This window comes from Penicillium antarcticum (genome assembly GCF_028974205.1).
Source record: "Penicillium antarcticum strain IBT 31339 chromosome Unknown utg000001l_segment0_segment0, whole genome shotgun sequence".
NCBI lineage: Eukaryota > Fungi > Ascomycota > Eurotiomycetes > Eurotiales > Aspergillaceae > Penicillium > Penicillium antarcticum.
The window spans coordinates 1,215,634-1,237,614 of NW_026695299.1; the positions used below are offsets into that span (position 1 = coordinate 1,215,634).

At 49.0% G+C, this 21,981-nt stretch overlaps 6 protein-coding genes across 6 annotated transcripts; 4 read left to right on the top strand and 2 right to left on the bottom strand.

Annotated features, from left to right (window-relative positions):
- Positions 1 to 624: 624 nt before the first annotated feature.
- N7508_000450 (uncharacterized protein) lies at positions 625 to 3,066 on the bottom strand (the record flags this gene model as incomplete). The annotated part of the gene is made up of 4 exons (XM_058458535.1): positions 625 to 709; positions 764 to 1,603; positions 1,665 to 2,369; positions 2,426 to 3,066. 4 exons carry the CDS (start codon positions 3,064 to 3,066, stop codon positions 625 to 627), a joined length of 2,271 nt encoding a protein of 756 aa, XP_058324757.1.
- A 1,150-nt stretch (positions 3,067 to 4,216) lies between these two features.
- On the top strand, positions 4,217 to 6,455 carry N7508_000451 (Hsp70 family protein; the record flags this gene model as incomplete). Its single annotated transcript, XM_058458536.1, has 4 exons — positions 4,217 to 4,243; positions 4,308 to 4,431; positions 4,489 to 4,554; positions 4,666 to 6,455. 4 exons carry the CDS (start codon positions 4,217 to 4,219, stop codon positions 6,453 to 6,455), a joined length of 2,007 nt encoding a protein of 668 aa, XP_058324758.1.
- Positions 6,456 to 9,224: 2,769 nt separating this feature from the next.
- Positions 9,225 to 10,715, top strand: N7508_000452 (uncharacterized protein; the record flags this gene model as incomplete). Its single annotated transcript, XM_058458537.1, has 2 exons — positions 9,225 to 9,593; positions 9,645 to 10,715. The coding sequence occupies 2 exons, from the start codon at positions 9,225 to 9,227 to the stop codon at positions 10,713 to 10,715; spliced, it is 1,440 nt and encodes a 479-aa protein (XP_058324759.1).
- Positions 10,716 to 11,273: 558 nt separating this feature from the next.
- Positions 11,274 to 12,816, bottom strand: N7508_000453 (S-adenosylmethionine-dependent methyltransferase; the record flags this gene model as incomplete). The annotated part of the gene is made up of 3 exons (XM_058458538.1): positions 11,274 to 12,079; positions 12,551 to 12,712; positions 12,759 to 12,816. The coding sequence occupies 3 exons, from the start codon at positions 12,814 to 12,816 to the stop codon at positions 11,274 to 11,276; spliced, it is 1,026 nt and encodes a 341-aa protein (XP_058324760.1).
- A 699-nt stretch (positions 12,817 to 13,515) lies between these two features.
- On the top strand, positions 13,516 to 15,778 carry faa4 (long-chain fatty acid-CoA ligase FAA1; the record flags this gene model as incomplete). The annotated part of the gene is made up of 4 exons (XM_058458539.1): positions 13,516 to 13,955; positions 14,014 to 14,039; positions 14,093 to 15,633; positions 15,689 to 15,778. 4 exons carry the CDS (start codon positions 13,516 to 13,518, stop codon positions 15,776 to 15,778), a joined length of 2,097 nt encoding a protein of 698 aa, XP_058324761.1.
- Positions 15,779 to 16,574: 796 nt separating this feature from the next.
- Positions 16,575 to 16,897, top strand: N7508_000455 (uncharacterized protein; the record flags this gene model as incomplete). The annotated part of the gene is made up of 2 exons (XM_058458540.1): positions 16,575 to 16,588; positions 16,687 to 16,897. 2 exons carry the CDS (start codon positions 16,575 to 16,577, stop codon positions 16,895 to 16,897), a joined length of 225 nt encoding a protein of 74 aa, XP_058324762.1.
- Positions 16,898 to 21,981: the final 5,084 nt, after the last annotated feature.

The following is a 21,981-nucleotide window of genomic DNA, read 5'->3' on the forward strand; positions in this document are numbered from 1 at the left end:
AAATTGTGCTGATGTTTGACTCGGCAAAAGCCGCACCCCACGCCGATCTGTGCTAAGGCAATTCAATCACTGCCCGGAGATCCGACAGCAATTGTTCTTAATTGCGAAGAAACGGCCTTGTGGTAGCAGTCCTTGCGTGTTTCGGGGTGAAAAATGACGAAGATTGTCCTTCGAGGAAAAATGAGGTAAAACAGTGCCCTGTTGTTGGCTGCGCAGACCTCGTGGTTGGAAGGCTACTGGGGCGGTGTCGACTAAACAGGCATTATCTCCTGGCAGTATCCATGACGTCGTGTGGGGGGCGGTGTGAACCACTGGCCGAACGTTGTTCTACTTTCTTTCGGCGCGTTGAAGGGGTCATTTTGACCTGTCTTTTGCCTGATTGCCAGCGTTAGACTGTCAAAGCTTGACTAACTGTCTGCCTGGCTTACTAATGTTGTTCAGTTCGGAAGGAATCATATTAGCTTGGCAGCATATGTAGCCTAACTTTTTGTACTGTAATCATCCATACAAAGAAGAAAGAATAGCAAAGATGACATAATGGAAACATGGTGAAGATAAAATGTACGCCCCGAAGCGCCAAAGGCCAAAGGCATATGCAAAATAAATCAACAGCAGTAGTGAGAATTAACGACAAGAGAAGCTGGGGAAAGTTTTTCGGTCATGAATATTGAGATGAAACTCGTAAATACCTTCCAATGTAGCAATGTACCTACAAAAGTTAGTATATTTTCGCAATATCAGCCAAAGGTAAGAGTATACTGACAAAGTCCGTCCATCGGCTCCCCAACCAACACCAGCTGTAGAGTCCGGTTCATCGGCCGAATTTTGGCTGTTTCGATCAGGGAGTTCATTGATAATATTTCTGATCCAGTGAGGAGAGTGTGTCTGCTCAAAACCAAGTAGTTGTTGACGATGTCGCTGTTCTCTTTCGAAGGAGCGGTTGTGTACCTCATTGGCGATCTGGCGTTGGCGCCTGAGTCGCTCGGCGGCTACGTTGGCGCGGATTTCATATGTTGTCAGGCGAGACGTGTCATATCTCCTCTGTTCCGATGCCCCTGTTGGTTGTCGATCGATTCGTCGTGGGATAGAGCTTGATCGCTGGGACCGGCGAGTCAGGCCCTGTAAGCCGAGGTTTGGATTGGATGAGCCGTTTGCTTCAGACGGTGTGCTGATTTCATCATGAATTAGATCTGTATCGACTCCCGCTCGAGACAGAATCTCTGATGTGAGGGATGGAAGTTCAGAAGGAGAAGCTGAATAGTTCAGTATATTTGACTGGCGGTCCGGGTGGACAGACGCCGTTTCCGAAGATCGATTATCATGGGACAGGATTACCGAGCCCTGGCGTCTTGGATTGGATGCTGCACGGCCCAAATGGTTATCACGGGAGATATCAGAGTGATCATATGGGTACGGGGGTGAAGTAGGACGACGAGTGCGAGTGGCGCCATCTGTGGAACCATGATGCCGCGCCCGGGCTACAGGATGAGGAGGATGAAGACCAGAAATGGCGGCTGATCGTTCTGGTCTTTCAGTAAGTCCCTCTTCAAGTCGTGACGTCCATCGTGCCGTGTTCAGAAACTCCATAATCAACCCTTTCTCTCTCGGTAAGATCGTACATCACAGATTCGCGCAAAGAAGAACGCTCTGTATCGTCTGTGTACCTCTCAATTTCGAGCTCGTCATCATTGAACATCTGATATGGTGGCTGATCAGCTACCTCTTCGCTGGGACGCGGGCGTTCGAGCTCATCGGTCAGATAATCTGTATACACTTCTTCCATCGACGGTTCGTCGGCATCCAGATGGAGGATCTGCCTGCGTACAAATCCTTGACGAACGTCTGCAACACCGGCTCGGCCATGGCCTTCCAACCAGACCAGAAGGTCCCAAGGCTCTGGTGAAAAGGCCATGCAGCGCACAGCTCCACCCTCGGCGCATGACCTTGAAGCTGAAAATTGGCAAATAACTGGCGTGTCATCCTCAGACTGACCAAGAGTCCCCCAGACGGAGGCAACATCGATGACTGTGATAATTCCAGATTGGGATCCTATGGCACACAAACGGCTGGATGGTGAGAAAGCAACGGTAAAGCAACACGCATCGTCCGCGCGCAGGCCAATGTTCAACTCCAGGCATTGGATAAGCTCCCATTCCCATCCTGCTACCTTTTGATCGGCATCATTGGCACCGACTGACTCCAAATCACGGACAATCTCATAGAAGTAAGCGCGGTTCTCATCTCCGACAGCTGTAAGCAGTTTCGAGTCTGGAGAAATTGTGGCATAGTTCATGCATGTCGGGTGATGAAGAACTTTGAGGACTTTCGTGCGCGTCAGTGAGTACACTGTTACTGTTCGATCATTGTTGCTAATCAAAACGGTTAGCATCATCGGTATGCGCCAATCCTCTGATCCTGCGCTAACCTCAGTACAACCACGTCTTCATCCGCCAAACCATCGCCGCCACCATAGAACCGATGAACGGCTACCGAATTCACTATGCTACCACCAAACTTGTGAAGCTCCACTTCACGTAACGGTCGATTGAGGCGGCGGCGTGCTGATGCAAATTCGGAACTGACGTTATGGGGAGTCCCCGGCGATGTCCGTCTCGACGGTGGGTCGAGATCGAGTGGCAGCGGAGTATCCACATCGGAAGTGTAGAATGGAGGTATTTCGCCATGTACTTGCAGGTCTCGGTCACCAATTCGCACGAAAGCGCATTCGCCATTTTCGGGACCCCCGATGGCTATCCAGCCATGCCCGGCGGCTAGACAGCGCGGCTCAAACGGAATGACCGCTACACTCACTCGCTTTTGCGCAGAAATATGGATCGAGTACACTATTCTCTCAACGACCACATAGATGCGATCGGGATCAGCGGTGCTGATGTAGTTGCGAAGCTGCACATGGCTATGACAAAGTTCGTTAGATTGCGCACAGATAAGAGAGGGACTCAACGAACAAGTTGGGTATCTTGAACGGAAAGAAGCGCCGCTTGTTTGGAAGAATGAGTGCCTCGGTCGGGCGATGTCTAAGACAGTCAGATCAGTTTGCAGGGACATGATCCGGAGACTCACAGTAGAGAATCCGAGGTCATGATGAGAGCTAGTCCAGAGGTGACATTGTTCGAGCGGGGAAAGTGGACAAAAGAAACAGCCCCAGTCGACGTTCGATAGAGAACTGACGGTACTCTTCTTCTCTTTTTCCCTTTTGATAAGAAAAATAAAAAGGAGCAAAGCTCTCAGTTGAAAGTCCAACGCTTTCAGAAAATGATGACGTAAGATGGGCCAAATTGGCTGGTTCCGGTGTCGCAGTCCATCTGGGACAAAACCCGGGGAACTGCAAGCCCAGCGAATCGTGTTGATTTGCGTGCATAGACTTAGTATGAGCCATGTGCCCATGTTTAGTTGTGATTGTACTCTATTTGAGTTGGATGTATCTTGCCACTCCACTCTATACGGGCACTCTCTACTCCAATACAATCCGGGGTTAAGATCCACTCCATACTTCCAACGTAACTAAACATCAAGATCCAAACGGACTTGGCTCTATTGCTAATGTGTCTCAGGCTCAGCCAAATAAGGGAGTTTGCCGACCATGTCACACGACTGTGAAGTATAACTAGTTCTGTCACCCCGCTAGTACAGAGATAGGAGAATGCTTAATGTAACAGCTCAAGTTTGTGAATTATGACATATTCTGCTGCATGTGATATAGTTTTCTACATGTATACTGTGGTGCTCACATAGTCCGTGTCTTGACAGCATAGCTCTGGACCTCGGGACAGCATGGCTGGTATATAGGCATGTAGTATGGAGCATAAAGTACGAGTTAAAAGTACATCTGTACAGTATAAGTTGACCATTGGATATATCTAAATATATACCAATTATTATCTATCAAGAGCTCCAAATAATAAAATCTATTCTCCGTGCTGTATATCGATCGGACTTCCCCTATAGTTCCCCGATGACGCACACAAAGGCGGTGAGCCGGTTACCGGGCAGCCTGCCGGTGGCGTTGATTGGCCAGGTCCCGTGATTCTACCAAGTTCGACGGCCCGAAGCTCTCCGTGCAATTTCTATTCCCTTCTCCCCTTCTTTCTGATTCCATCCTCATTCCCCATCCTCTCCATCCTTTCTTCCTCCCTTTAATACTCTGCGATTGAGTCGTTGAGTTCTTTTCCTCTTTGTATTAATTAATATCCTCACAATGCTTCCTCGCACAATCACCCGCGCTGTAAGCTCCAACTCCCCTTTGGTCCGAAAAAAAAAATCGACGCGTTGACTAACATCTCTTTCAGCTCCCGCGCGCTGCTTTCGCTCGCACCCCTGCCTCCAGATTCCCCGGCGCATCGATCCGGAGATGGAACTCGACGGAAGGCGGTGAGGAGAAGGTGAAGGGCCAGGTCATCGGTATTGATCTTGGTAAGTGATCGCGCGACCTTGATCTATCAACATTTATCCTAACATGGTCAATTATAGGTACCACCAACTCCGCTGTTGCCGTTATGGAAGGCAAGGCCCCTAAGATCATTGAGAACGCCGAAGGTACGTGACAGAAAAACTTTTACACGCGGTCAAGTGGTCAGAGCTAGACTTCGGGAGCTCTGCCGAGGACCGAAATTTCGAACATCAGTGTCTAACTAGATGCTACAACAGGCGCCCGCACAACTCCCTCCGTCGTTGGTTTCGCCCAGGATGGCGAGCGTCTCGTCGGTATTGCCGCCAAGCGCCAGGCCGTTGTCAACCCCGAGAACACTCTGTTCGCTACCAAGCGTCTGATTGGTCGCAAGTACACCGACGCTGAGGTTCAGCGTGATATCAAGGAGGTCCCCTACAAGATTGTCCAGCACTCTAACGGTGACGCCTGGGTTGAGGCTCGTGGCCAGAAGTACTCTCCTTCCCAGGTTGGTGGCTTCGTCCTTAATAAGATGAAGGAGACCGCCGAGGCCTACCTCAGCAAGCCCGTTAAGAACGCTGTCGTCACTGTCCCCGCGTACTTCAACGACTCTCAGCGTCAGGCTACCAAGGATGCTGGTCAGATTGCCGGCCTGAACGTCCTCCGTGTCGTTAACGAGCCCACCGCTGCCGCCCTTGCCTACGGTATGGAGAAGGAGACCGACCGTGTCGTCGCCGTCTACGATCTTGGTGGTGGTACTTTCGATATTTCCGTTCTCGAGATCCAGAAGGGCGTCTTCGAGGTCAAGTCTACCAACGGTGACACCCACCTTGGTGGTGAGGACTTCGATATCAACCTCGTCCGTCACATCGTCGGCGAATTCAAGAAGGAGTCTGGTCTCGACCTTGCCGGTGACCGCATGGCCATTCAGCGTATTCGTGAGGCCGCCGAGAAGGCCAAGATCGAGCTGTCCTCTTCCCTGCAGACCGAGATCAACCTTCCCTTCATCACCGCCGACGCGTCCGGCGCCAAGCACATCAACCTCAAGATGACCCGTGCTCAGCTCGAGTCCCTGGTTGACCCCCTCATTGCCCGCACCACTGAGCCCGTCCGCAAGGCCCTTAAGGATGCTGGTCTCCAGTCCGGTGATATCCAGGACATCATCCTCGTCGGTGGTATGACCCGTATGCCCAAGGTCAACGAGTCTGTCAAGTCCATCTTCGGCCGTGAGCCCTCCAAGTCCGTCAACCCCGATGAGGCTGTCGCTATTGGTGCCGCCATCCAGGGTGCTGTCCTTGCTGGTGAGGTCACTGACGTTCTCCTGCTCGATGTCACTCCCCTCTCCCTCGGTATCGAGACCCTCGGCGGTGTCTTCACCCGTCTGATCAACCGTAACACCACCATCCCCACCAAGAAGTCCCAGACCTTCTCCACCGCTGCCGACATGCAGACCGCTGTCGAGATCAAGGTCTACCAGGGTGAGCGTGAGCTTGTCAAGGACAACAAGATGCTCGGAAACTTCCAGCTTGTTGGTATCCCTCCTGCCCACCGTGGTGTTCCCCAGATTGAGGTCACCTTCGACATTGACGCCGACTCCATTGTCCACGTCAACGCCAAGGACAAGTCCACCAACAAGGACCAGTCCATCACCATTGCCTCCGGCTCCGGTCTCTCTGATGCCGAGATCCAGTCCATGGTTGAGGACTCCGAGAAGTACGCCGAGGCTGACAAGGAGCGCAAGGCCGCCATTGAGGCCGCTAACCGCGCCGACTCCGTCCTGAACGACACCGAGAAGGCCCTCAAGGACTTCGAGGACCGTCTTGACAAGACCGAGGCTGAGACCATCAAGGAGAAGATCGCCACTCTCCGTGAGTTCGTCGTCAAGAACCAGTCTGGTGAGGGTACCGCCACCGCCGAGGAGCTCAAGGAGAAGACCGATGAGCTCCAGACTGCCAGCTTGACCCTGTTCGACAAGATGCACAAGGCCAACAACGAGGCCCAGCAGCAGCAGCAGCAGGGTGGTGAGCAGCAGGGCGAGAACAAGCAGTAAATGCATTCTCCCTAACTCCTCCCCCTGAACCATGTTGAACCTGGTTCCTGTACTTTTTATTATTTCCTCTTCTTTTCCTTTGTTAGAGACTCCCTGATTCTGCATCTCCTTTTTTTCGCATTTACCTGTACACATACTTTTGAAAGCCTCTTTACCTCTTTCCCCCTTTTCGTTTTACGGTGTCTCGGTGTTTGACTACCATGTATGATCATCTATTCTTCTCTCTTTGCCCTCGTGCCTCTGGTCGGGTTCATTGCCTGTCAGCTGGTATGCCGGGATTGTCTACAATTGTATCTAATGACATTACGGCAAGGGGCCACAAAAAAGGATGTGGTAGGCTTTGGTTATTTGGGGCATGTGACAATAGAAATCGGACAATTCTCCTCTCGCTTCAACAATTTTTGTTTTCAGTATCTTTGATCTGTAGAACCAGTAACGAGCAAAGTTTCGTGGCACCGGGGGTTGGAACATTCGCTGCTTCACTTTGCGTCACTCTGCTTCAGCTGCATCTCTAGTTGTTTCCGACCTATCACCTCCCCAGTCCTGATACAGAACCAAGTCTAGACTTTTAGCCCCAAACAAACAATAGATTGAACGTGACTGTATACATTATGTGTACTCTGCAGCGTGCAGATGCAGCTGTCTGGACAGTAGGCCCTTCGCACATATACATGCTAGTAGCATCTATAGTACGGAGTATGGAGTAAGTTACAATCTACCTAGTCTGTGACTAGTACGATTGGAAGAACACAGTCCAAGCTCGTGATTTAATTATAGTTATATTAACCCTGCACTGTACGTACACTTGTACACATCAACTCCAAAGGCAATATGTGGCCGACAACACTGATAGGCTGGATACCTCTGGCGCACGGGTTTCTCTCACTCCTAGCTCCACCTGTACAGCCAGTCATCTGAAACTGACGAGACGCCTTTGAATCCAATCTATTAATTTAAAATGGCCTCCACTTTTGTTTGTTGGGCCAATCGCCTAGGCTTTTCTTGCTTCCGCGGTTATGAGATGACATGTTTGTTTTTATTTGAGAGAAGTAAAGCGATGTACCGTAGAGCGGCTTCACAATGGAATGGAATAGAATACACAGTAAATAGCAAATGATATCCCAGGAATGAGACCGTTATCTAACAGGCCGGCCTAGCCTCACATCTACAGTCCAACACATGCTTAATCTTAATCAGAGTTTTCCCCATTAAATACTGTACATGCAATGCACTTCAACGTGTATACATGCACGCACTCCGTACATGTACATGTGAGCCGAGGGGAACCAGGGGCATGGGGAAAGAACCCAGAAACAAGAACACCACTTCCACAGAATATTGTTAGTGTATATGTACATGTACCCCCAAACAAGGATACGAACAATTGTTATCAGACCAATCTGGACTCGAGAGGGAAGTTTGCGTACAGACACTTCCCTGCAACGAGCGGTCGAGTAACAAATCATCGTCGTACACACACACCCCAGTCAGGCCCAGTCAGGCTGGCATTGTGGGTCCGGTCTTTTTGCAATGACGATGTGAATAATGTTGGTCGTCATCCTTTTACTGTACAGTTACAATTATTCTCAATTATTGTGGGGAGTGATAGGTAGGGTTAGGGGGTGTAGGGAGGAGGAGGAGGACACAATAGGGTATAGGGGGAGAGATGGGGATGAATTCATATAGACTATAGACTATCGGCTATAGAGGCTACTCTCTATACAAGGAGGTGTAGATCATAAAGACTAAGTGAAAATTTTCATACATACCAATTCCACCCTATTCGTCGATCATTTCTGGAGTGAGACCATCTGCTTTAGCGTGCCCCTAGTCTTGATTAATTCTCTTATTTCTCCACTCTGTTTACATTTCCCTTTCTGTAAACCCTGGCGTTTGTACCCGGCTACAATCCGGCTGGTGTTCGGGACCAGTTTTTGTGCCCTGATTTTTAATGGGTATGTTGTGGGTTAGTGTGTTAGTGTGCTGTCAGAATGAATGAATTTTTACCCTATCCTATTTTGGGGGAGGGGGGATAGTGTATTGGGGCTGGGATGGAAGGGGGAATATTGGATAGATTATGCAAAGGACAATAATGTACTATAGAATGTGAATGTACTTCGTAGCATGTAGATGTAATGAGTCTATATCCCTACTGGTATACTGGGTACACCGATTCGATTCTTCCCGTTTCTCACTTGTACCATGGAACTGTTCAGGAACCAGGTTACATAATATCTTGGCAGCCCTGGAGATTTACTGATTTTAGTTGTTTTCACTTACTTTTCCCTTGTTTAGGAAGTGATCGATCGACGGGGAAGGTCCGTCGCTCTCCAGATCCTGCGGGAATTCCAATTTCCCCTTGAAATTATCCTCTGGAACCAATAGAAGTCAAGGGAATCTGCAGATGGATTTTTAGACAGATCATGTTTCCCCCCTGAAGAGTGTCAAGTGACCTACAAATAACATGGACTAAGGAAATTGCGATCATTGGGACCCATTCTGATCCAAAGATGTGTAAACTGGTTTGAACTTATCCACTACGGAAATTAAAAAAGATGATAGTTTGAAGCTAGAAATCGAGATTTCGATTTAGATCCCCTTACGCCGTTACGGGACATTTCATAACGGGGGTGCAGAAGGGTCGCGCTAGTGGAAGTCATTTCTTATTTTCTTTAGAATTAGAATGTCAATGACCCATACATCGGGAATGGGTCTGTTTTCCTTTTCCTGTTTCTTCTTCTTCTGCTTTCTTCCTCCTTTCAGCCCATCATGACAGCTGCACCACCGGTGCACCACCCTGTTACGGACAGTGGCATGCCTGGTCACCTGGTTAATCTCCCGCGCTATCATCCCATTGCCATGAATCCTAATCCTCCACATCCATCAATGCCTCCTCCGGAGCAGATGGTGCAGAGTCACCACCATTTCCGCCATTTTGCGCCAATGCATGAGCATCACCAACAAGGCGTACCTCCAGTACACAGTCCAGCCACACTAGAACATATTGAAGCTCGGCTCCGCCATCTAGAGCATGAAGAAATGGCTCGCATGGCCACTCGCAGCCGCATTCTGGCAATGCGCAAGCACGAGGATGAAGAATTTCGATCCATGACTGAACGGGCCGAGGCGGAGGAAGAGGTGAGTCAGATAGTCATTTAGATCATAGAAATCAAAACTAAACAGATTCAGGACCTACGGAGACAGCGCAAGAAGCTGAAGAGGGAATCTATGGGCCTGGGGCCCAATGCCAACGCCGACTCGCCGCCTCTCCGGCCAACACCTCCGCGGCGGCTATCAGAAACCAGCGCCGCAACAACATTGGCCTTCTTTAAGCAACAGAGTCCTCCCGAGCCCCGCCAAACACCTCTCCCACCTTCACAGGCTCCTCCGATGCCACCACCACCACACATCCACCAACCTCACCACCATCCAGCTCCCCCACCACCCCCACCATCCCAACATCCCCATGCCCACCCAATTGTCACCCATGACTCAATACACGGCGCTGGTTCCATCCGCCGCAAACAAAAATACACCATCAAAAACGTAGAAGCGTGGGGCGAACGCCACGGCCGACCAGCAGCTCACGACTCCTCAGGCCGAGCTCTCTGGAAAAGACCCTCAGACGGAAGCCTGGTCTACCTAACATGTCCAATCCACGGCTGCAACAAATCGGACTTCGTCACCCTCCACGGCTTCATGTGCCACCTCACAAAGAAACACAAAGACCGAACCCTAGGCAGCCAGTCACGCGCCCTAGAAGTCTGCGGCGTAGTCTACGACCCATCCGCCCCCCTCCCGCCAGTCATGAACACACACCGCGCCTCAACAGAAGAGAGCCCACACTCAGCACACATGGACCAAGACCTGGGTGACGGCGACGGCGACGGCGACGAAATGGACTCGGACTCGGAAGCTGATGAACCGTACCGCGTCAAAACTGAACTCCCAGATCGAGATCGATACATGCCTGATGCAGAGGGGACGCCGGTTGATTCGTTCAATGCTGCTTCTACGCCTCCCAAGCCTGCCCTTCTTAATGGCAATGGCTCAACTAAACAATCCATCTCTTCTATCATCGACCGCACGCCTGATTCTGAGCCGAGAGAGGCGCTGGCGCACTTGCCGGCTTCTGAGGCTGTTGTGCAGGGTCCTTCGCCTACGCCTACTGAATCTTCTATTTCGGGGTTGAAGCGCAAGTTTGAGTACTCGCAGCCTGAAAAGGAGAATACTGAGCCTAAAAATGGTGTTCATGAGTGATAAGTTGATTCTTTTTCCTGCATCGTTTCTTCACATATTGTCCTACTCCTTTTTTTTTAAATTTACTTATATTGTCTATTGCCGCTGGCTACTCATACATAATTGTCTTACTCGGTTATCTGGTGATCTGCGGATTTCATCGGGTTTCTCAAAATACGATAATCAATTGCATTTTGTTTATCTATTCTGTTGCTGGTTTTCTTCTCGACAGCATGTTGTGTTTGTCATCATGCTGTGTCTGTGTGTGTGCCTGTTGCATCTCTCATCTTTTGAATACCCTCTGTTTGTGTCTGGGTGGCCCTGGTGTCTGTTTTGACTTTTGGTATGTCACGTCTTACAACTGTTGATTTTTGTTAGAGTGGCTGGATCTGTCTATATTTAATTGCATAGCATATTCATATTGACATTTTACTGTCTACATCGCTGTTCAAGCCCGTAGCTATTGCAAACCATTATCTCGTTCTCTATACTCTATCTATGATCTATGTCTATGTACAGCTCAATCTATATGCATGACCTATCACCCACCAGTATGTACGCAACATCATCTCATCCATCTCATCTAACCATCAACAAATGAACCAAATATCCAGTCCCACTCTTCAATCCCTGCCCCAGAACATCATCCGAAAGCCTCCAAACCCTAAACTCGCGCATAGTCTCCCTCAACCAAGTCTCAAAAACATCCGGCGACCTCTGCTGCTGCGCAATAATACAAATAGTCGGTCGACGGCGTCCCTGTCCCTGTCTCTGCTTGGCTGGATCATAAACCGGACGCAGCCGACAAATTTCAGCGCAAGTGCGCACGAATGGGGAGACGAGGGCTTCGTTGTAGATGCAATCGCACGAGAGGAGGAGATCAAAGCCGCGGTCTTCTTCTCCTTCATCTCTTTCATCTCTTTTGTCTTGGCTATCTTGGTTAGAGTGTGTTCTTCCAGAGGGAATACATTCCTCCTTTAATGAACCCGGTTGATCAGTTTCCCAATCTAGAGTCGTGAAGCTGATATTGGACGTATTTCCAACTTTGGGACTTGAGGCTGTGGAGGACTGTTTTGATTTGGAAATCTTGCTTCCTTTCCCCTTGCTGCTTTTGCTTTTGCTATTTCCTGTCCCTGTTCCAGTTCCAGCGGACGATGAGATGGACACATTCGCTTCCAGGTTCGTGCGGAATAACCGCTGCACGTATTCCTGGTCTGTGGCGATGTAGTAGCTGACGGAGGGGGCTAGGGTTAGGGCTACCAGGGCTGAGATTCCGGTGCCTAGTTCGACTACTGTTGAGGAACTGTTTAGGAGGGTTGTTGTCCAAAGGGGGTTTGTTGGGGAGGTTATCCATTCTGCGAAGAGGGGGGTGATTTTCCAGAGGACTGTTTTGTCTGGTTAGTCATTGTTCTGTTATTTGTCTTCGTATTTGGTAGTTGGTAGTTGGTTGGCTGGAGGGATTGGCAGTGGCATTGGCAGGCAGTGGCAATGATAGAAACCATGGCGAGAAGCGGTAAAGGAAGAAGCCACACGAGATGAATATATAGAAGGCCAAGAGATAGCAGTGCAGGTGACCGAAGCCAGCTCGTGTTCAAACGAAGTAACATTCGGAAGCACCTCGAGCATCTGTCAAATGAAAGACATTCGACCTCGGCTCACACGCGCTCGACGATTGGACGCCCCAAGCCCGTGGGCCGGTCTGGGCAAGACATTCAATCAAAAAGAAAAGCAGAAAACAGAGTTTGCGGGGCAGAACAACCGGAGTCCGTGCTGGAATGGGGGAAATGGGGGAAACGATATTCGGTGCAGATCATGCGAACGGCTATGCATTCTCATGTTCGTGGAGTAGGACTCACCGGCGCCTGTAGTACCCCCGGCTCTGTGACCAGAGAGGAGAGCAGGTGATTGATTGATGGTGTATTCATTGCCGTGGATTGTTAACTCCACTGATTGTGCGCGGGAATCGATCATGCCCAGATTGTTGGTTGGGATGTCTTGCGCGAAGAGGAGGAATGACTCTGTCGGGTGGTTAGTGTTGGCCTTGGCTTGGCTGCATTGGCTTACCCTCTTCGACATCGAGGACTTCTTCGCCTGTGGCGAGTAATTCGCTGATTTGGTCCATTGGTTTGTGGTTTTAATATTCGATCTGAATGAGTGCGGGTTTTCATATCTACGATCACGGGACCAGAGGCTCTACGGGAATTATATCAATGGATTAAAGGGATTTTGACTTGGCAGCACACTGTATTCCTAATTGGGAGGCTATGCAGTCATCATCTTGTTAGAATTCAACATGCGAGTAATTCGTATTCACTTGTTGGGACCCAACAGAAAGAAAACGGAATTGATCAGCCGGTAAAGACAACACTAAGTTCAGTTAGCCCAAGAGCTTTTAGCTATTTGCAACAGAAATGAGCACAGGCCTATGTGGCGTACGTTATGCAAATATAAAAAAGCACTAGTTTTGAAGGAATAAAAGATTAAGGAGACTAACGGAGTGGTACGGAGTACTTTGACTCCCGAGACAAGGAACCGTAGCTGCGTCATATTGCCGACCAGCCACATCTCCGACTTCAGGCCCTGCAGCTCAGGCACTTCCTCTTTCTTTTTCTCGAAGCTCATCCTCTCTCTTCCAATTAATTACTCTCGGGTCTCTGGTAAGCTCGGCGCTGACTACTCCGCAGCTCGTGTTGTTCACGGGTCCCCATTCCGCACTAGCTAACCTCCCCCCCCAGACAGAACTTTTCCAACTGCCTGCCCGACGAGTATCTCTGTCGATCCCTGGCACCCCTCTTCTCCTGCTTGAAGCTATACTCCCAGTATGTCGAAGCGCGACCTCCACATCCAACCGCGCATGGCCAAGAAGGGGCCCTTCTCCGTCGAAGCCCCCGGCTATGAACCTGTCGAAGGTGAGACTATCCCTCGGCGGCACCCCTCGGCCAAGGACGGTCTCATCCTGCGTCCCTCTGAAGACGTTAAGACTACTTATGACAACTTTCGCCGATCTGCCCGCGTCTTCGGCAATGCCAAGGCTGTCGGCAGTCGCAAGTTGATCAAGACACATGTCGAGAACAAGAAGGTCAAGAAGATCGTCGATGGCGTCGAGAAGGAGGTTGACAAGCAGTGGACCTACTTTGAGATGAGTGGGTACACCTACAAGAGCTTCCTCGAGTACGAGCAGCTCTGCTTGCAGCTTGGTTGCGGTCTCCGCAAGCTTGGCCTCGAGAAGGACAGCAGAATCCACCTCTACGGTGCTACAAGGTGAGAACATCCGCTGCAATGTAGATCTGACACGAAGACTGACTTGATTTGTTTACAGCGCAAACTGGCTCGCCATGTCACACGGTTTGTTTTTCTCCCTACCTCCTTCGTGACTCTCCACTAACCAACTGCGACAGGTGCTGCCTCCCAGTCCGTGACCATTGTGACCGCATATGATACCTTAGGCGAGGAGGGCCTGAAGCACTCTCTGGTTCAAACCGGCAGCACTGCCATCTTCCTCGACCCTGGCCTGATCAAGTCGCTCATCAACATCCTCCGCAGCGTCCCCTCGATCAAGCACATTATCTATAACACTGACGGAGAGGTGGACCAGAAGCTGCTCGACCAGCTCCACAGCGAATTTATCCACATCAATGTGCAGAGCATTGAGGACTTGCGCAAGCAGGGTGAGGAGAACCACGTGGAGCCCGTTCCTCCCAAGCCCGAGGACCTTTGCTGTATTATGTACACTTCTGGCTCGACCGGCCCACCCAAGGGTGTGCCTCTGACCCATGCCAACGTTATTGCTGCCACCGCCGGTGTTAACGAGATCGTTGGCCCTTATATCAACCACAAGGACTCGTTGTTGACATACCTACCCCAATCGCACATTCTCGAATTCATGTTCGAGAACCTTTGCTTGTTCTGGGGTGGTACCATGGGATACGGTAACCCCCGTACCCTGTCCGACGCCTCAATGCGCAACTGCCAGGGTGATATCAAGGAATTCAAGCCTACTATCTTGGTCGGTGTTCCCGCCGTGTGGGAGTCGGTGAAGAAGGGTGTCTTGAACAACCTGAACAAGAACAGCTTCTTGGTCAAGGGTATGTTCTGGGGTGCTATGTCCGCCAAGAACTTCCTGATGACCACCGGCTTCCCCGGTTCCAGCATGGGTGCCTGGTTCCTTGACACCATTGTGTTCAAGAAGCTGAAGGAGGCTACTGGTGGCAACCTTCGTATCGTTATGAACGGTGGTGGCCCTGTCTCCAAGGACACCCAGAAGTTCCTGTCCATGGCCATTGCTCCCATGATCAGCGGTTACGGTCTGACCGAGACCTCCGCCATGGGTGCTCTGGGTGACCCCATGGCCTGGAACCCTAATGTCCTGGGTGATATTCCCGCCTCAGTCGAGATCAAGCTGGTTGACTTCCCCGATGCCGGTTACCTGACCAAGAACACTCCTCCCCAGGGTGAGATCTTCATCCGTGGTGGCAGTGTTACCTCCGGCTACTACGACAACGAGGAGGAGACCAAGGCCGCGCTCACCGAAGATGGCTGGTTCATGACCGGTGACATTGGCGAGTTTGACCACAACGGCAACCTGAACATCATTGACCGTAAGAAGAACTTGGTCAAGACCTTGAACGGTGAATACATTGCTCTGGAGAAGCTCGAGTCCGTCTACCGCTCTTCCCCCGTCGTTGGCAACATCTGTGTCTACGCCGCCGAGGACCAAGACAAGCCTGTTGCTATCATAGTTCCCGTCGAAGTCGCTCTCAAGAAGATTGCCAGCGAGAACAAGATCGAGGGTGACACTCTCGAGACCCTTGTTCACAACGACAAGCTCAACAAGATTGTGCTCCAGCAGCTCCAGGCTGCTGGCCGCGCTGGTGGCCTCCGTGGTATTGAGATCATCAACGGTGTTGTGCTGTCCGATGAGGAGTGGACTCCTCAAAACGTAAGTGATAACCAAAACAGATAGAATGGCGAACTCAAGCTAACATAATTTATAGGGTTTCATGACCGCCGCACAGAAGCTCCAGCGCAAGAAGATCCTCAACACCTACGAGAAGGAGATCAACAAGGCGTACGGCAAGAAATAAAAAAAAAAAAGGCCCGCATTGAAATGATTGCGACTTCATTTGATTTCCTAGTTACGCTACCATTTGTCTTTTCTCTTTGCTTTCATCTGATTCAGCTTTGACACCCTCTCCGTTCTGTTGGTTTTGCTCACTTTGCGGTTCCTTCGACTTTTGATCCTGTTCATATGCCAGTTTGATGGGATATGGCTTGACTGTGTTTACTCTCCCCTCCCACGATGTGGACGAAACAGTGATGAATGCGGACATGATCAGATCGACTTCACGATGGATCTGGCTTCTATCTTATTCTATCTAGTTAGCCTCATCAATTGTGCTCTAACTCTATTCTGGTGGCTCCTTTTGGTTTCTGCCTTCTATGCTTTACACAACACTAATGAATTCCCTCTTAGAGATATGTATCCATCCTCTGCTAGATCTAATAGCCATATAAAATGGTGGTACCTGCATACATTGTCAAAAGTACCCAGGTACCTCACCGATCAGCCACAGTTAAACTAGCCCATCTCCATCCCCCGTACCCATATGGTACATGTACCTGACAGGACATGGTACCAAGCAACAAACCCACACACTCGAACCCGTCCCATTTGTACAATCCAAGTATGTAAATCGAAGTATATAATAAAGTTACGAGAGCCTCAGGTACCATCCCGTGACACTGTCAGCACGTGACCAGGTCATCCCAAGGAAACACTCAACTTCCACCTTCAGAACGGTACTGTACATAGTACATACTCGCCTAAATCCTTCTCCGACTCGACCAGATTAAGATATCCCTGCAATCCAATTGAACACAATGTCTCTCTGGAGGTACGTGACACAACCACAAAACCCAATCACCCAGCAACGACAAAAGAAAAACAATCCCAAGCTTGAATCCCAGACTAACAAGCCTCCGCCGCATACAGCTCCTATCGTGGCCTTAGCCCCAAGACTCGGGCTCTTTTCGGAATCGGTGTCATGGCTTGGGCGGGTATCGGATTATGGACCGAGTCGAAGATCGAGAGCGCGCTCGGTATGCAGCCCTCGAAGGAAGAGCAGGAAGCGCTGGATCGGCAGATGGCGGTGCGGGTCTCGCGTGTTGATGGGGATGAGCTGACCCAGAGCCCGGCCAAATAATTCCCTACTTTGGGGTATGGGTGTCGGGGAGACGTGAAGCAGCGTGGAACTACAATGCTTGGATGGTTGGACATAGGAAAGTGAGAGGGAAGGGGACAAACATGGCGCACAGATCCTGGCGCGCATTTCCCGATGCTCATGTGACCGATGATATACCATGACGATATCTGCATATGATTTTCTCCGAGAGCTGTCTCTGTCGTGGATGCCTACGGAGTCGGAAAGTCAGCCACAGAACCCTGGGCTTGAATGGGACTGGCTATGCGGGGGGGGGGGAAGAAAAAGAGAAACCATGTTAGTCCGGCCCGTTGCTGGTTTGGCTAGGTTGACCTGGGAGTGCTCATCTCCGAGCCTCAATCAAGTCTACCACGAACTGAACTGCAAAGCAATGCTGCGCCCGTGCACTCTGCATCCAGACACCAGGAGCCAAAGACCAGACTTCAAACCAAGCATCCATACACCCAAAATTCGATTTCGGATCGGAGATCCCGGGATTCAAAAAGGGACCAGGTTCGTTGGGGGGAAGAGGCGGTCATAGCAACCCTGCGCCTATTTGTCTGTCTTAAATTTTTGTCTTGTCTCCGGAAGTCACCAGCCAGAAAGACAAACAAGCAGTGGGGACCAATGATCAATGACCAATGGTCAGCACCTGCAGTACAGAAGAGTATTCTGTCGTGCACGCAACGCGACATGGCCTGATCTCTCTGCCCTGCCTTACCCCCAACTTTCTTTGTTTTTCCTCATGCATATCGCATGTAGCATACCTCATGTAATGTCCGTGCGGCTGTTCAGATACCCCGGCTTCCACCGCCCTGTTCAATGCGCACTGCGCAGAGTTATCAGACGCAGACGCAGAAGCAGGGGAAAAAAGAGGTTGCGCCCGCCTACCCCCGTCTACCCACCGTTTTTTGTCTTTTCTTTTCTTTGTCCAGGTTAGCACACATGGCTCGGAAGAATTGCTGCGGCTGAGAAGGTGGATCGTTGCTTAGCCTGGTCCAAATCGTGACGCGCTGGCTGGCTCTTGGACTGACAGTCCAATTAGCGGGGAATCTTTATTTTCCCTTTTTTTTATTTGCTCCGATTTGGGAAAGACATGCGAGGGGCAGGTGGTCTGGTTAGGATTGTTTTGAAGTGATTTGGAGTTTGCTTTATTGGTCACAATTTGATATTTGAGATATTTGCTCTAATATATGCGTCTAGATTAGCACTTTTCATCTGATCACATATTGGCTCTGTTTGTTTTAATATTGGAGTATATTTGTATCTTTGTTAGAGATCAAGCCACAGGTAAGTAGCTGGCCGACTCATTCGCAAGACTAGACCACCAACATGGGTATGAGATTGCTAGATTCGGGTTTCTGAACTCTGTCTTACATACACTCAAGCTGGATCATGCCATATCATCACGTAGATAGAAAGCTCATTCCTATAGCTGCGCATACCGTGCGGCTCTAAGTCACGAATTCCTCGGAACAGAAGTAGTCTATATCGTTAGAACTGTGCCACAAGGAGCCATTGGCTATTGAATGGCAATACTGTGTATCTAAAAGATCAGGATCAGATACCTAATGTGGAACTGAGGTTAGGGGAGTCCTAGCTCAATCCTGAGCCGACTTTATGCTTTGATATGTCCCTTCTTTACAGCTCTGGAGAATATGATATTGTTTTCGAGGCCGGCAAGAAATGAGACCAATGCCCTGACTTGGACAGAATGAATTACAATACGTATGGCGCTCAGACAGCGCGGTCCCCTCCTGAGACATGGACCATGAGGTATCCCGGAGTATATAGATTCAAGTGTCAGCTAGGAGTCCAATGACTTGCAGCGAAGTATATATATATAGATGTACAAGTATTCTTGACAGAAAGCTATTCCTGTACAAGTCCAGCTTTGAAAGCCAAATTTTCACACCAGCCCCCAAACAATTCCATTTCAATCCCATTAACAGCCCCATTATCGGGCTCCGCCTAATTGGATCTATAAAATAGGTCATGTGGTTCTATTCCCGGTGAGACTGAGCTAATGTCACACATTGCTGGGAGGACGTTGAAGTGGAACACGGAGATAGAGACCAACCTTTTCGGATGGACAATAACAACATTGCAAAGCCCGGGGTAGAGAGTCGGACAGATATAATTCAAAGCAGAGCAAAGTAAACCCCGATCTAAAATGATATCCCCGACGTGGCAAAGCATACTCGATTGACTTTTTGGCTATGCACTGCATACTAGGACCTGATTCTGGACACATTTGGTCTTTAATAGCTACACATGGGTAAAAATTGTTTGATTATTAGAGGACATTGATTGTGTGTAGGGTCAGCTTGACTGTTGCTCTTTGGGCGGCAAGCAATGATAGTTCACTACCTGGACTAGATAGGAAGGCCGAGATACACAAGAGTGTCTTGCCCTGTGGATGGTCAGACATTGTATGACGTATAGGAATAGTTGGATCTCGTCGTACTGACAAACCAGGGTCCATGTGTTTATATCATATGCATGGGCAATGTTTTGAAGTTATATTTCATGGAATCCTTGCTGTCCATGCTCTGGTGTACATGTTGACATTGTATGGCACATTTCAATGGAACCTGACTTATCTGCCTTTGATATTTGATGCTCTGGAGCTCTTCTTGCTTAACATGTTGTGTGACAGATATGAATCTGAGCCCAAAACAAGCCCCGGAGATCAAGTCTCAAGGACCCATAAGCATTCTGCGACCTGTGTTAATTAGTAGTCTTGCAAAAAGATAGCATTTAGAAGAACTTTACTTCTTCCGTCCTATATTCAACCTTGAATGAAAGCATTGAGTGTCTATTTCATGAACTATGTCAGACGCTCCCTGCTGCGGAATCAAGCACGGAACGCGGAGGGTCCAAAACGTCATTGTATCGAAATTGAGCAATTATCGTGACACCATGAGACACAGAGAGAGAGAGCAAAGGAGACAAAATGCTATTCATTACGCTCGAACTCTTGAAGGCCTGACAATAGCCCAAAATCAAGAGATCCCGGAACGTTGGATTGTCAAATATTACGCCCCAATCTAGGCAAATATAGGCGATGACTATAGATACTAGCAAATTTCTTTCCAAGTCTTTTATCGACCATATAAATTGATGTAAATTAACCTATATACCGAGGCAAGGCGGTCAGGAAGCTTGTGTTTTTACACCTCGAGCCTTCGACACATGTGAGCTCTCTCTCGATCGTCACGAACAATTCGAAAGAGGTAACTTGAAGACGACGCAGGTGAAAGAACTATAGTACAAAGTACTCGGACCCGAAAGGAAGTAGAGTTCTGTCACGAGAAGTAGCAAGACGATGATATAGAGAGTGGAAATAAAACACGGCCCAATGCATATAAGAGATACCTATACGCTGGGATGATGAACCAGCAATAAAAGTGTACGGTAGTAAATATTCCGATTAACAAAAGGCGCCTAGGATTGTCCTTTTGCCTAGCCCCCTTTGTACGACGTGCATAAGTACTTCTCGAATCGGCCCTGAGAAAACGCAACCTCCAATAAGAAAATCTTGACCTAAGATAATACATGATCACCCTTCTTACTAAACTCATTTTCTGCTCATCGGGATCCGATGTAGCTCCCCGGTGGCAAGCCAGGTATACCGATGCGGTAACTGGCACTTGATTGAAATGAACCGAAATAGGTGTTTCAGATCAAAGTAACAGAGAGTCTGACCCCCACAAGCAAACCCTAACTGATCTACAGACAGCCAGTACTTCAACCTCTTACTGCATGCGGATATTACCACCCCAGTCCATAGCAGACAAAGTTGATCAGGATTATAGGCTTGAGAACATCGGAATTTGCCGAGATGCATGGGGAGGCTGAGATGATACGAGAATCATTTCCACTTGGGATAAAAAGACATCAGCCATAATGGTGACCATATTGAGTCATGGGTCGATCCATACCCTCGTGGACATAACAAAACAAGAAAAAAATTAGAGATCAAATCAAACCCCCCCACCAAAAACCTGTTTATGTTTCACTCCGTACGTATATATACCGAGAGCATGCCAGATTTGAAAACACTCTACATTGCTGCAATAGCAAACAAGGCTGAGCTGGCTGCAATAAAGTATCAGCTGCACATGTACCGTCGATCACGATCTGCGCCTTTTGATTCATTACATACATACACAATAACACAAGTACGATACATAACCAGAGAATCGCTTCTCCATAGAGATAGAAGTTTATTTCTTACTTGAAATAAGAATAATCTCCAACAGCAGGCCTAATCTCTGCTGCCTAGTAATAAACCAACAAGAATTGCAAGCCCAAAGGCCTAACCCCAGCGCCTTTGAAACTCTACACCCAAACAGGATGCTGCTCAACTTCCTGATTGGCTCTAGTCTCTTCCAGTGTGCATCTTCCCACCCTTCCAGCTGGTGCTGGTTATGCACAGTACCTAATCTGCTCTGTTTGGTTTCGACCGCGGAGTTCCCCGGAAAAAAAGGTCATAGAAACAAAAAAAAAAAAAAAAAAAAAAAAAAAACAAAAAAGAAAAAGCAAAAGACTAAAGGCGATCCATATCGTAGATTGCCCCATACGAGAAAAACACTTTTATCTTGCATGACCCCGTAATAACCAACTAACCGATTCTTGCCGAGGCCACCCACACCCATATCCATGCCGCTGACAGTACAGATACAGGTACAGGCACATGGACCAAGGCAGAAATCAATCCAAAAACGTAGTCTAGAATGGCCAACGCATACAAAAGTACGAAAATAGACCCCAGAGGCAAATGATCCTGGGTCGTTGCATGCCTGAAATTTGATTGGATTGGGCTTTAGAAGAATACCTGACAGACGGGGAATAGAAAAAGCAAATAAGGTAAAATGGCAAGACTGCAAAACTGCCTAAAATCCCGGGCATTGTGAATGGGACTGGGAGCCCTGCAAAAAGATGCGGGATAAGACCAGGACCACAGGAAATAACGGTTCCTGGCTATCGGATTTAGCAAATCGGGGAATTAGTCGTCAGATCGAATTTGGGAGAGATCCGGAGTCAAATTTTGGCAACTGAATAGAAGTGAGGTTTTTTGGGGG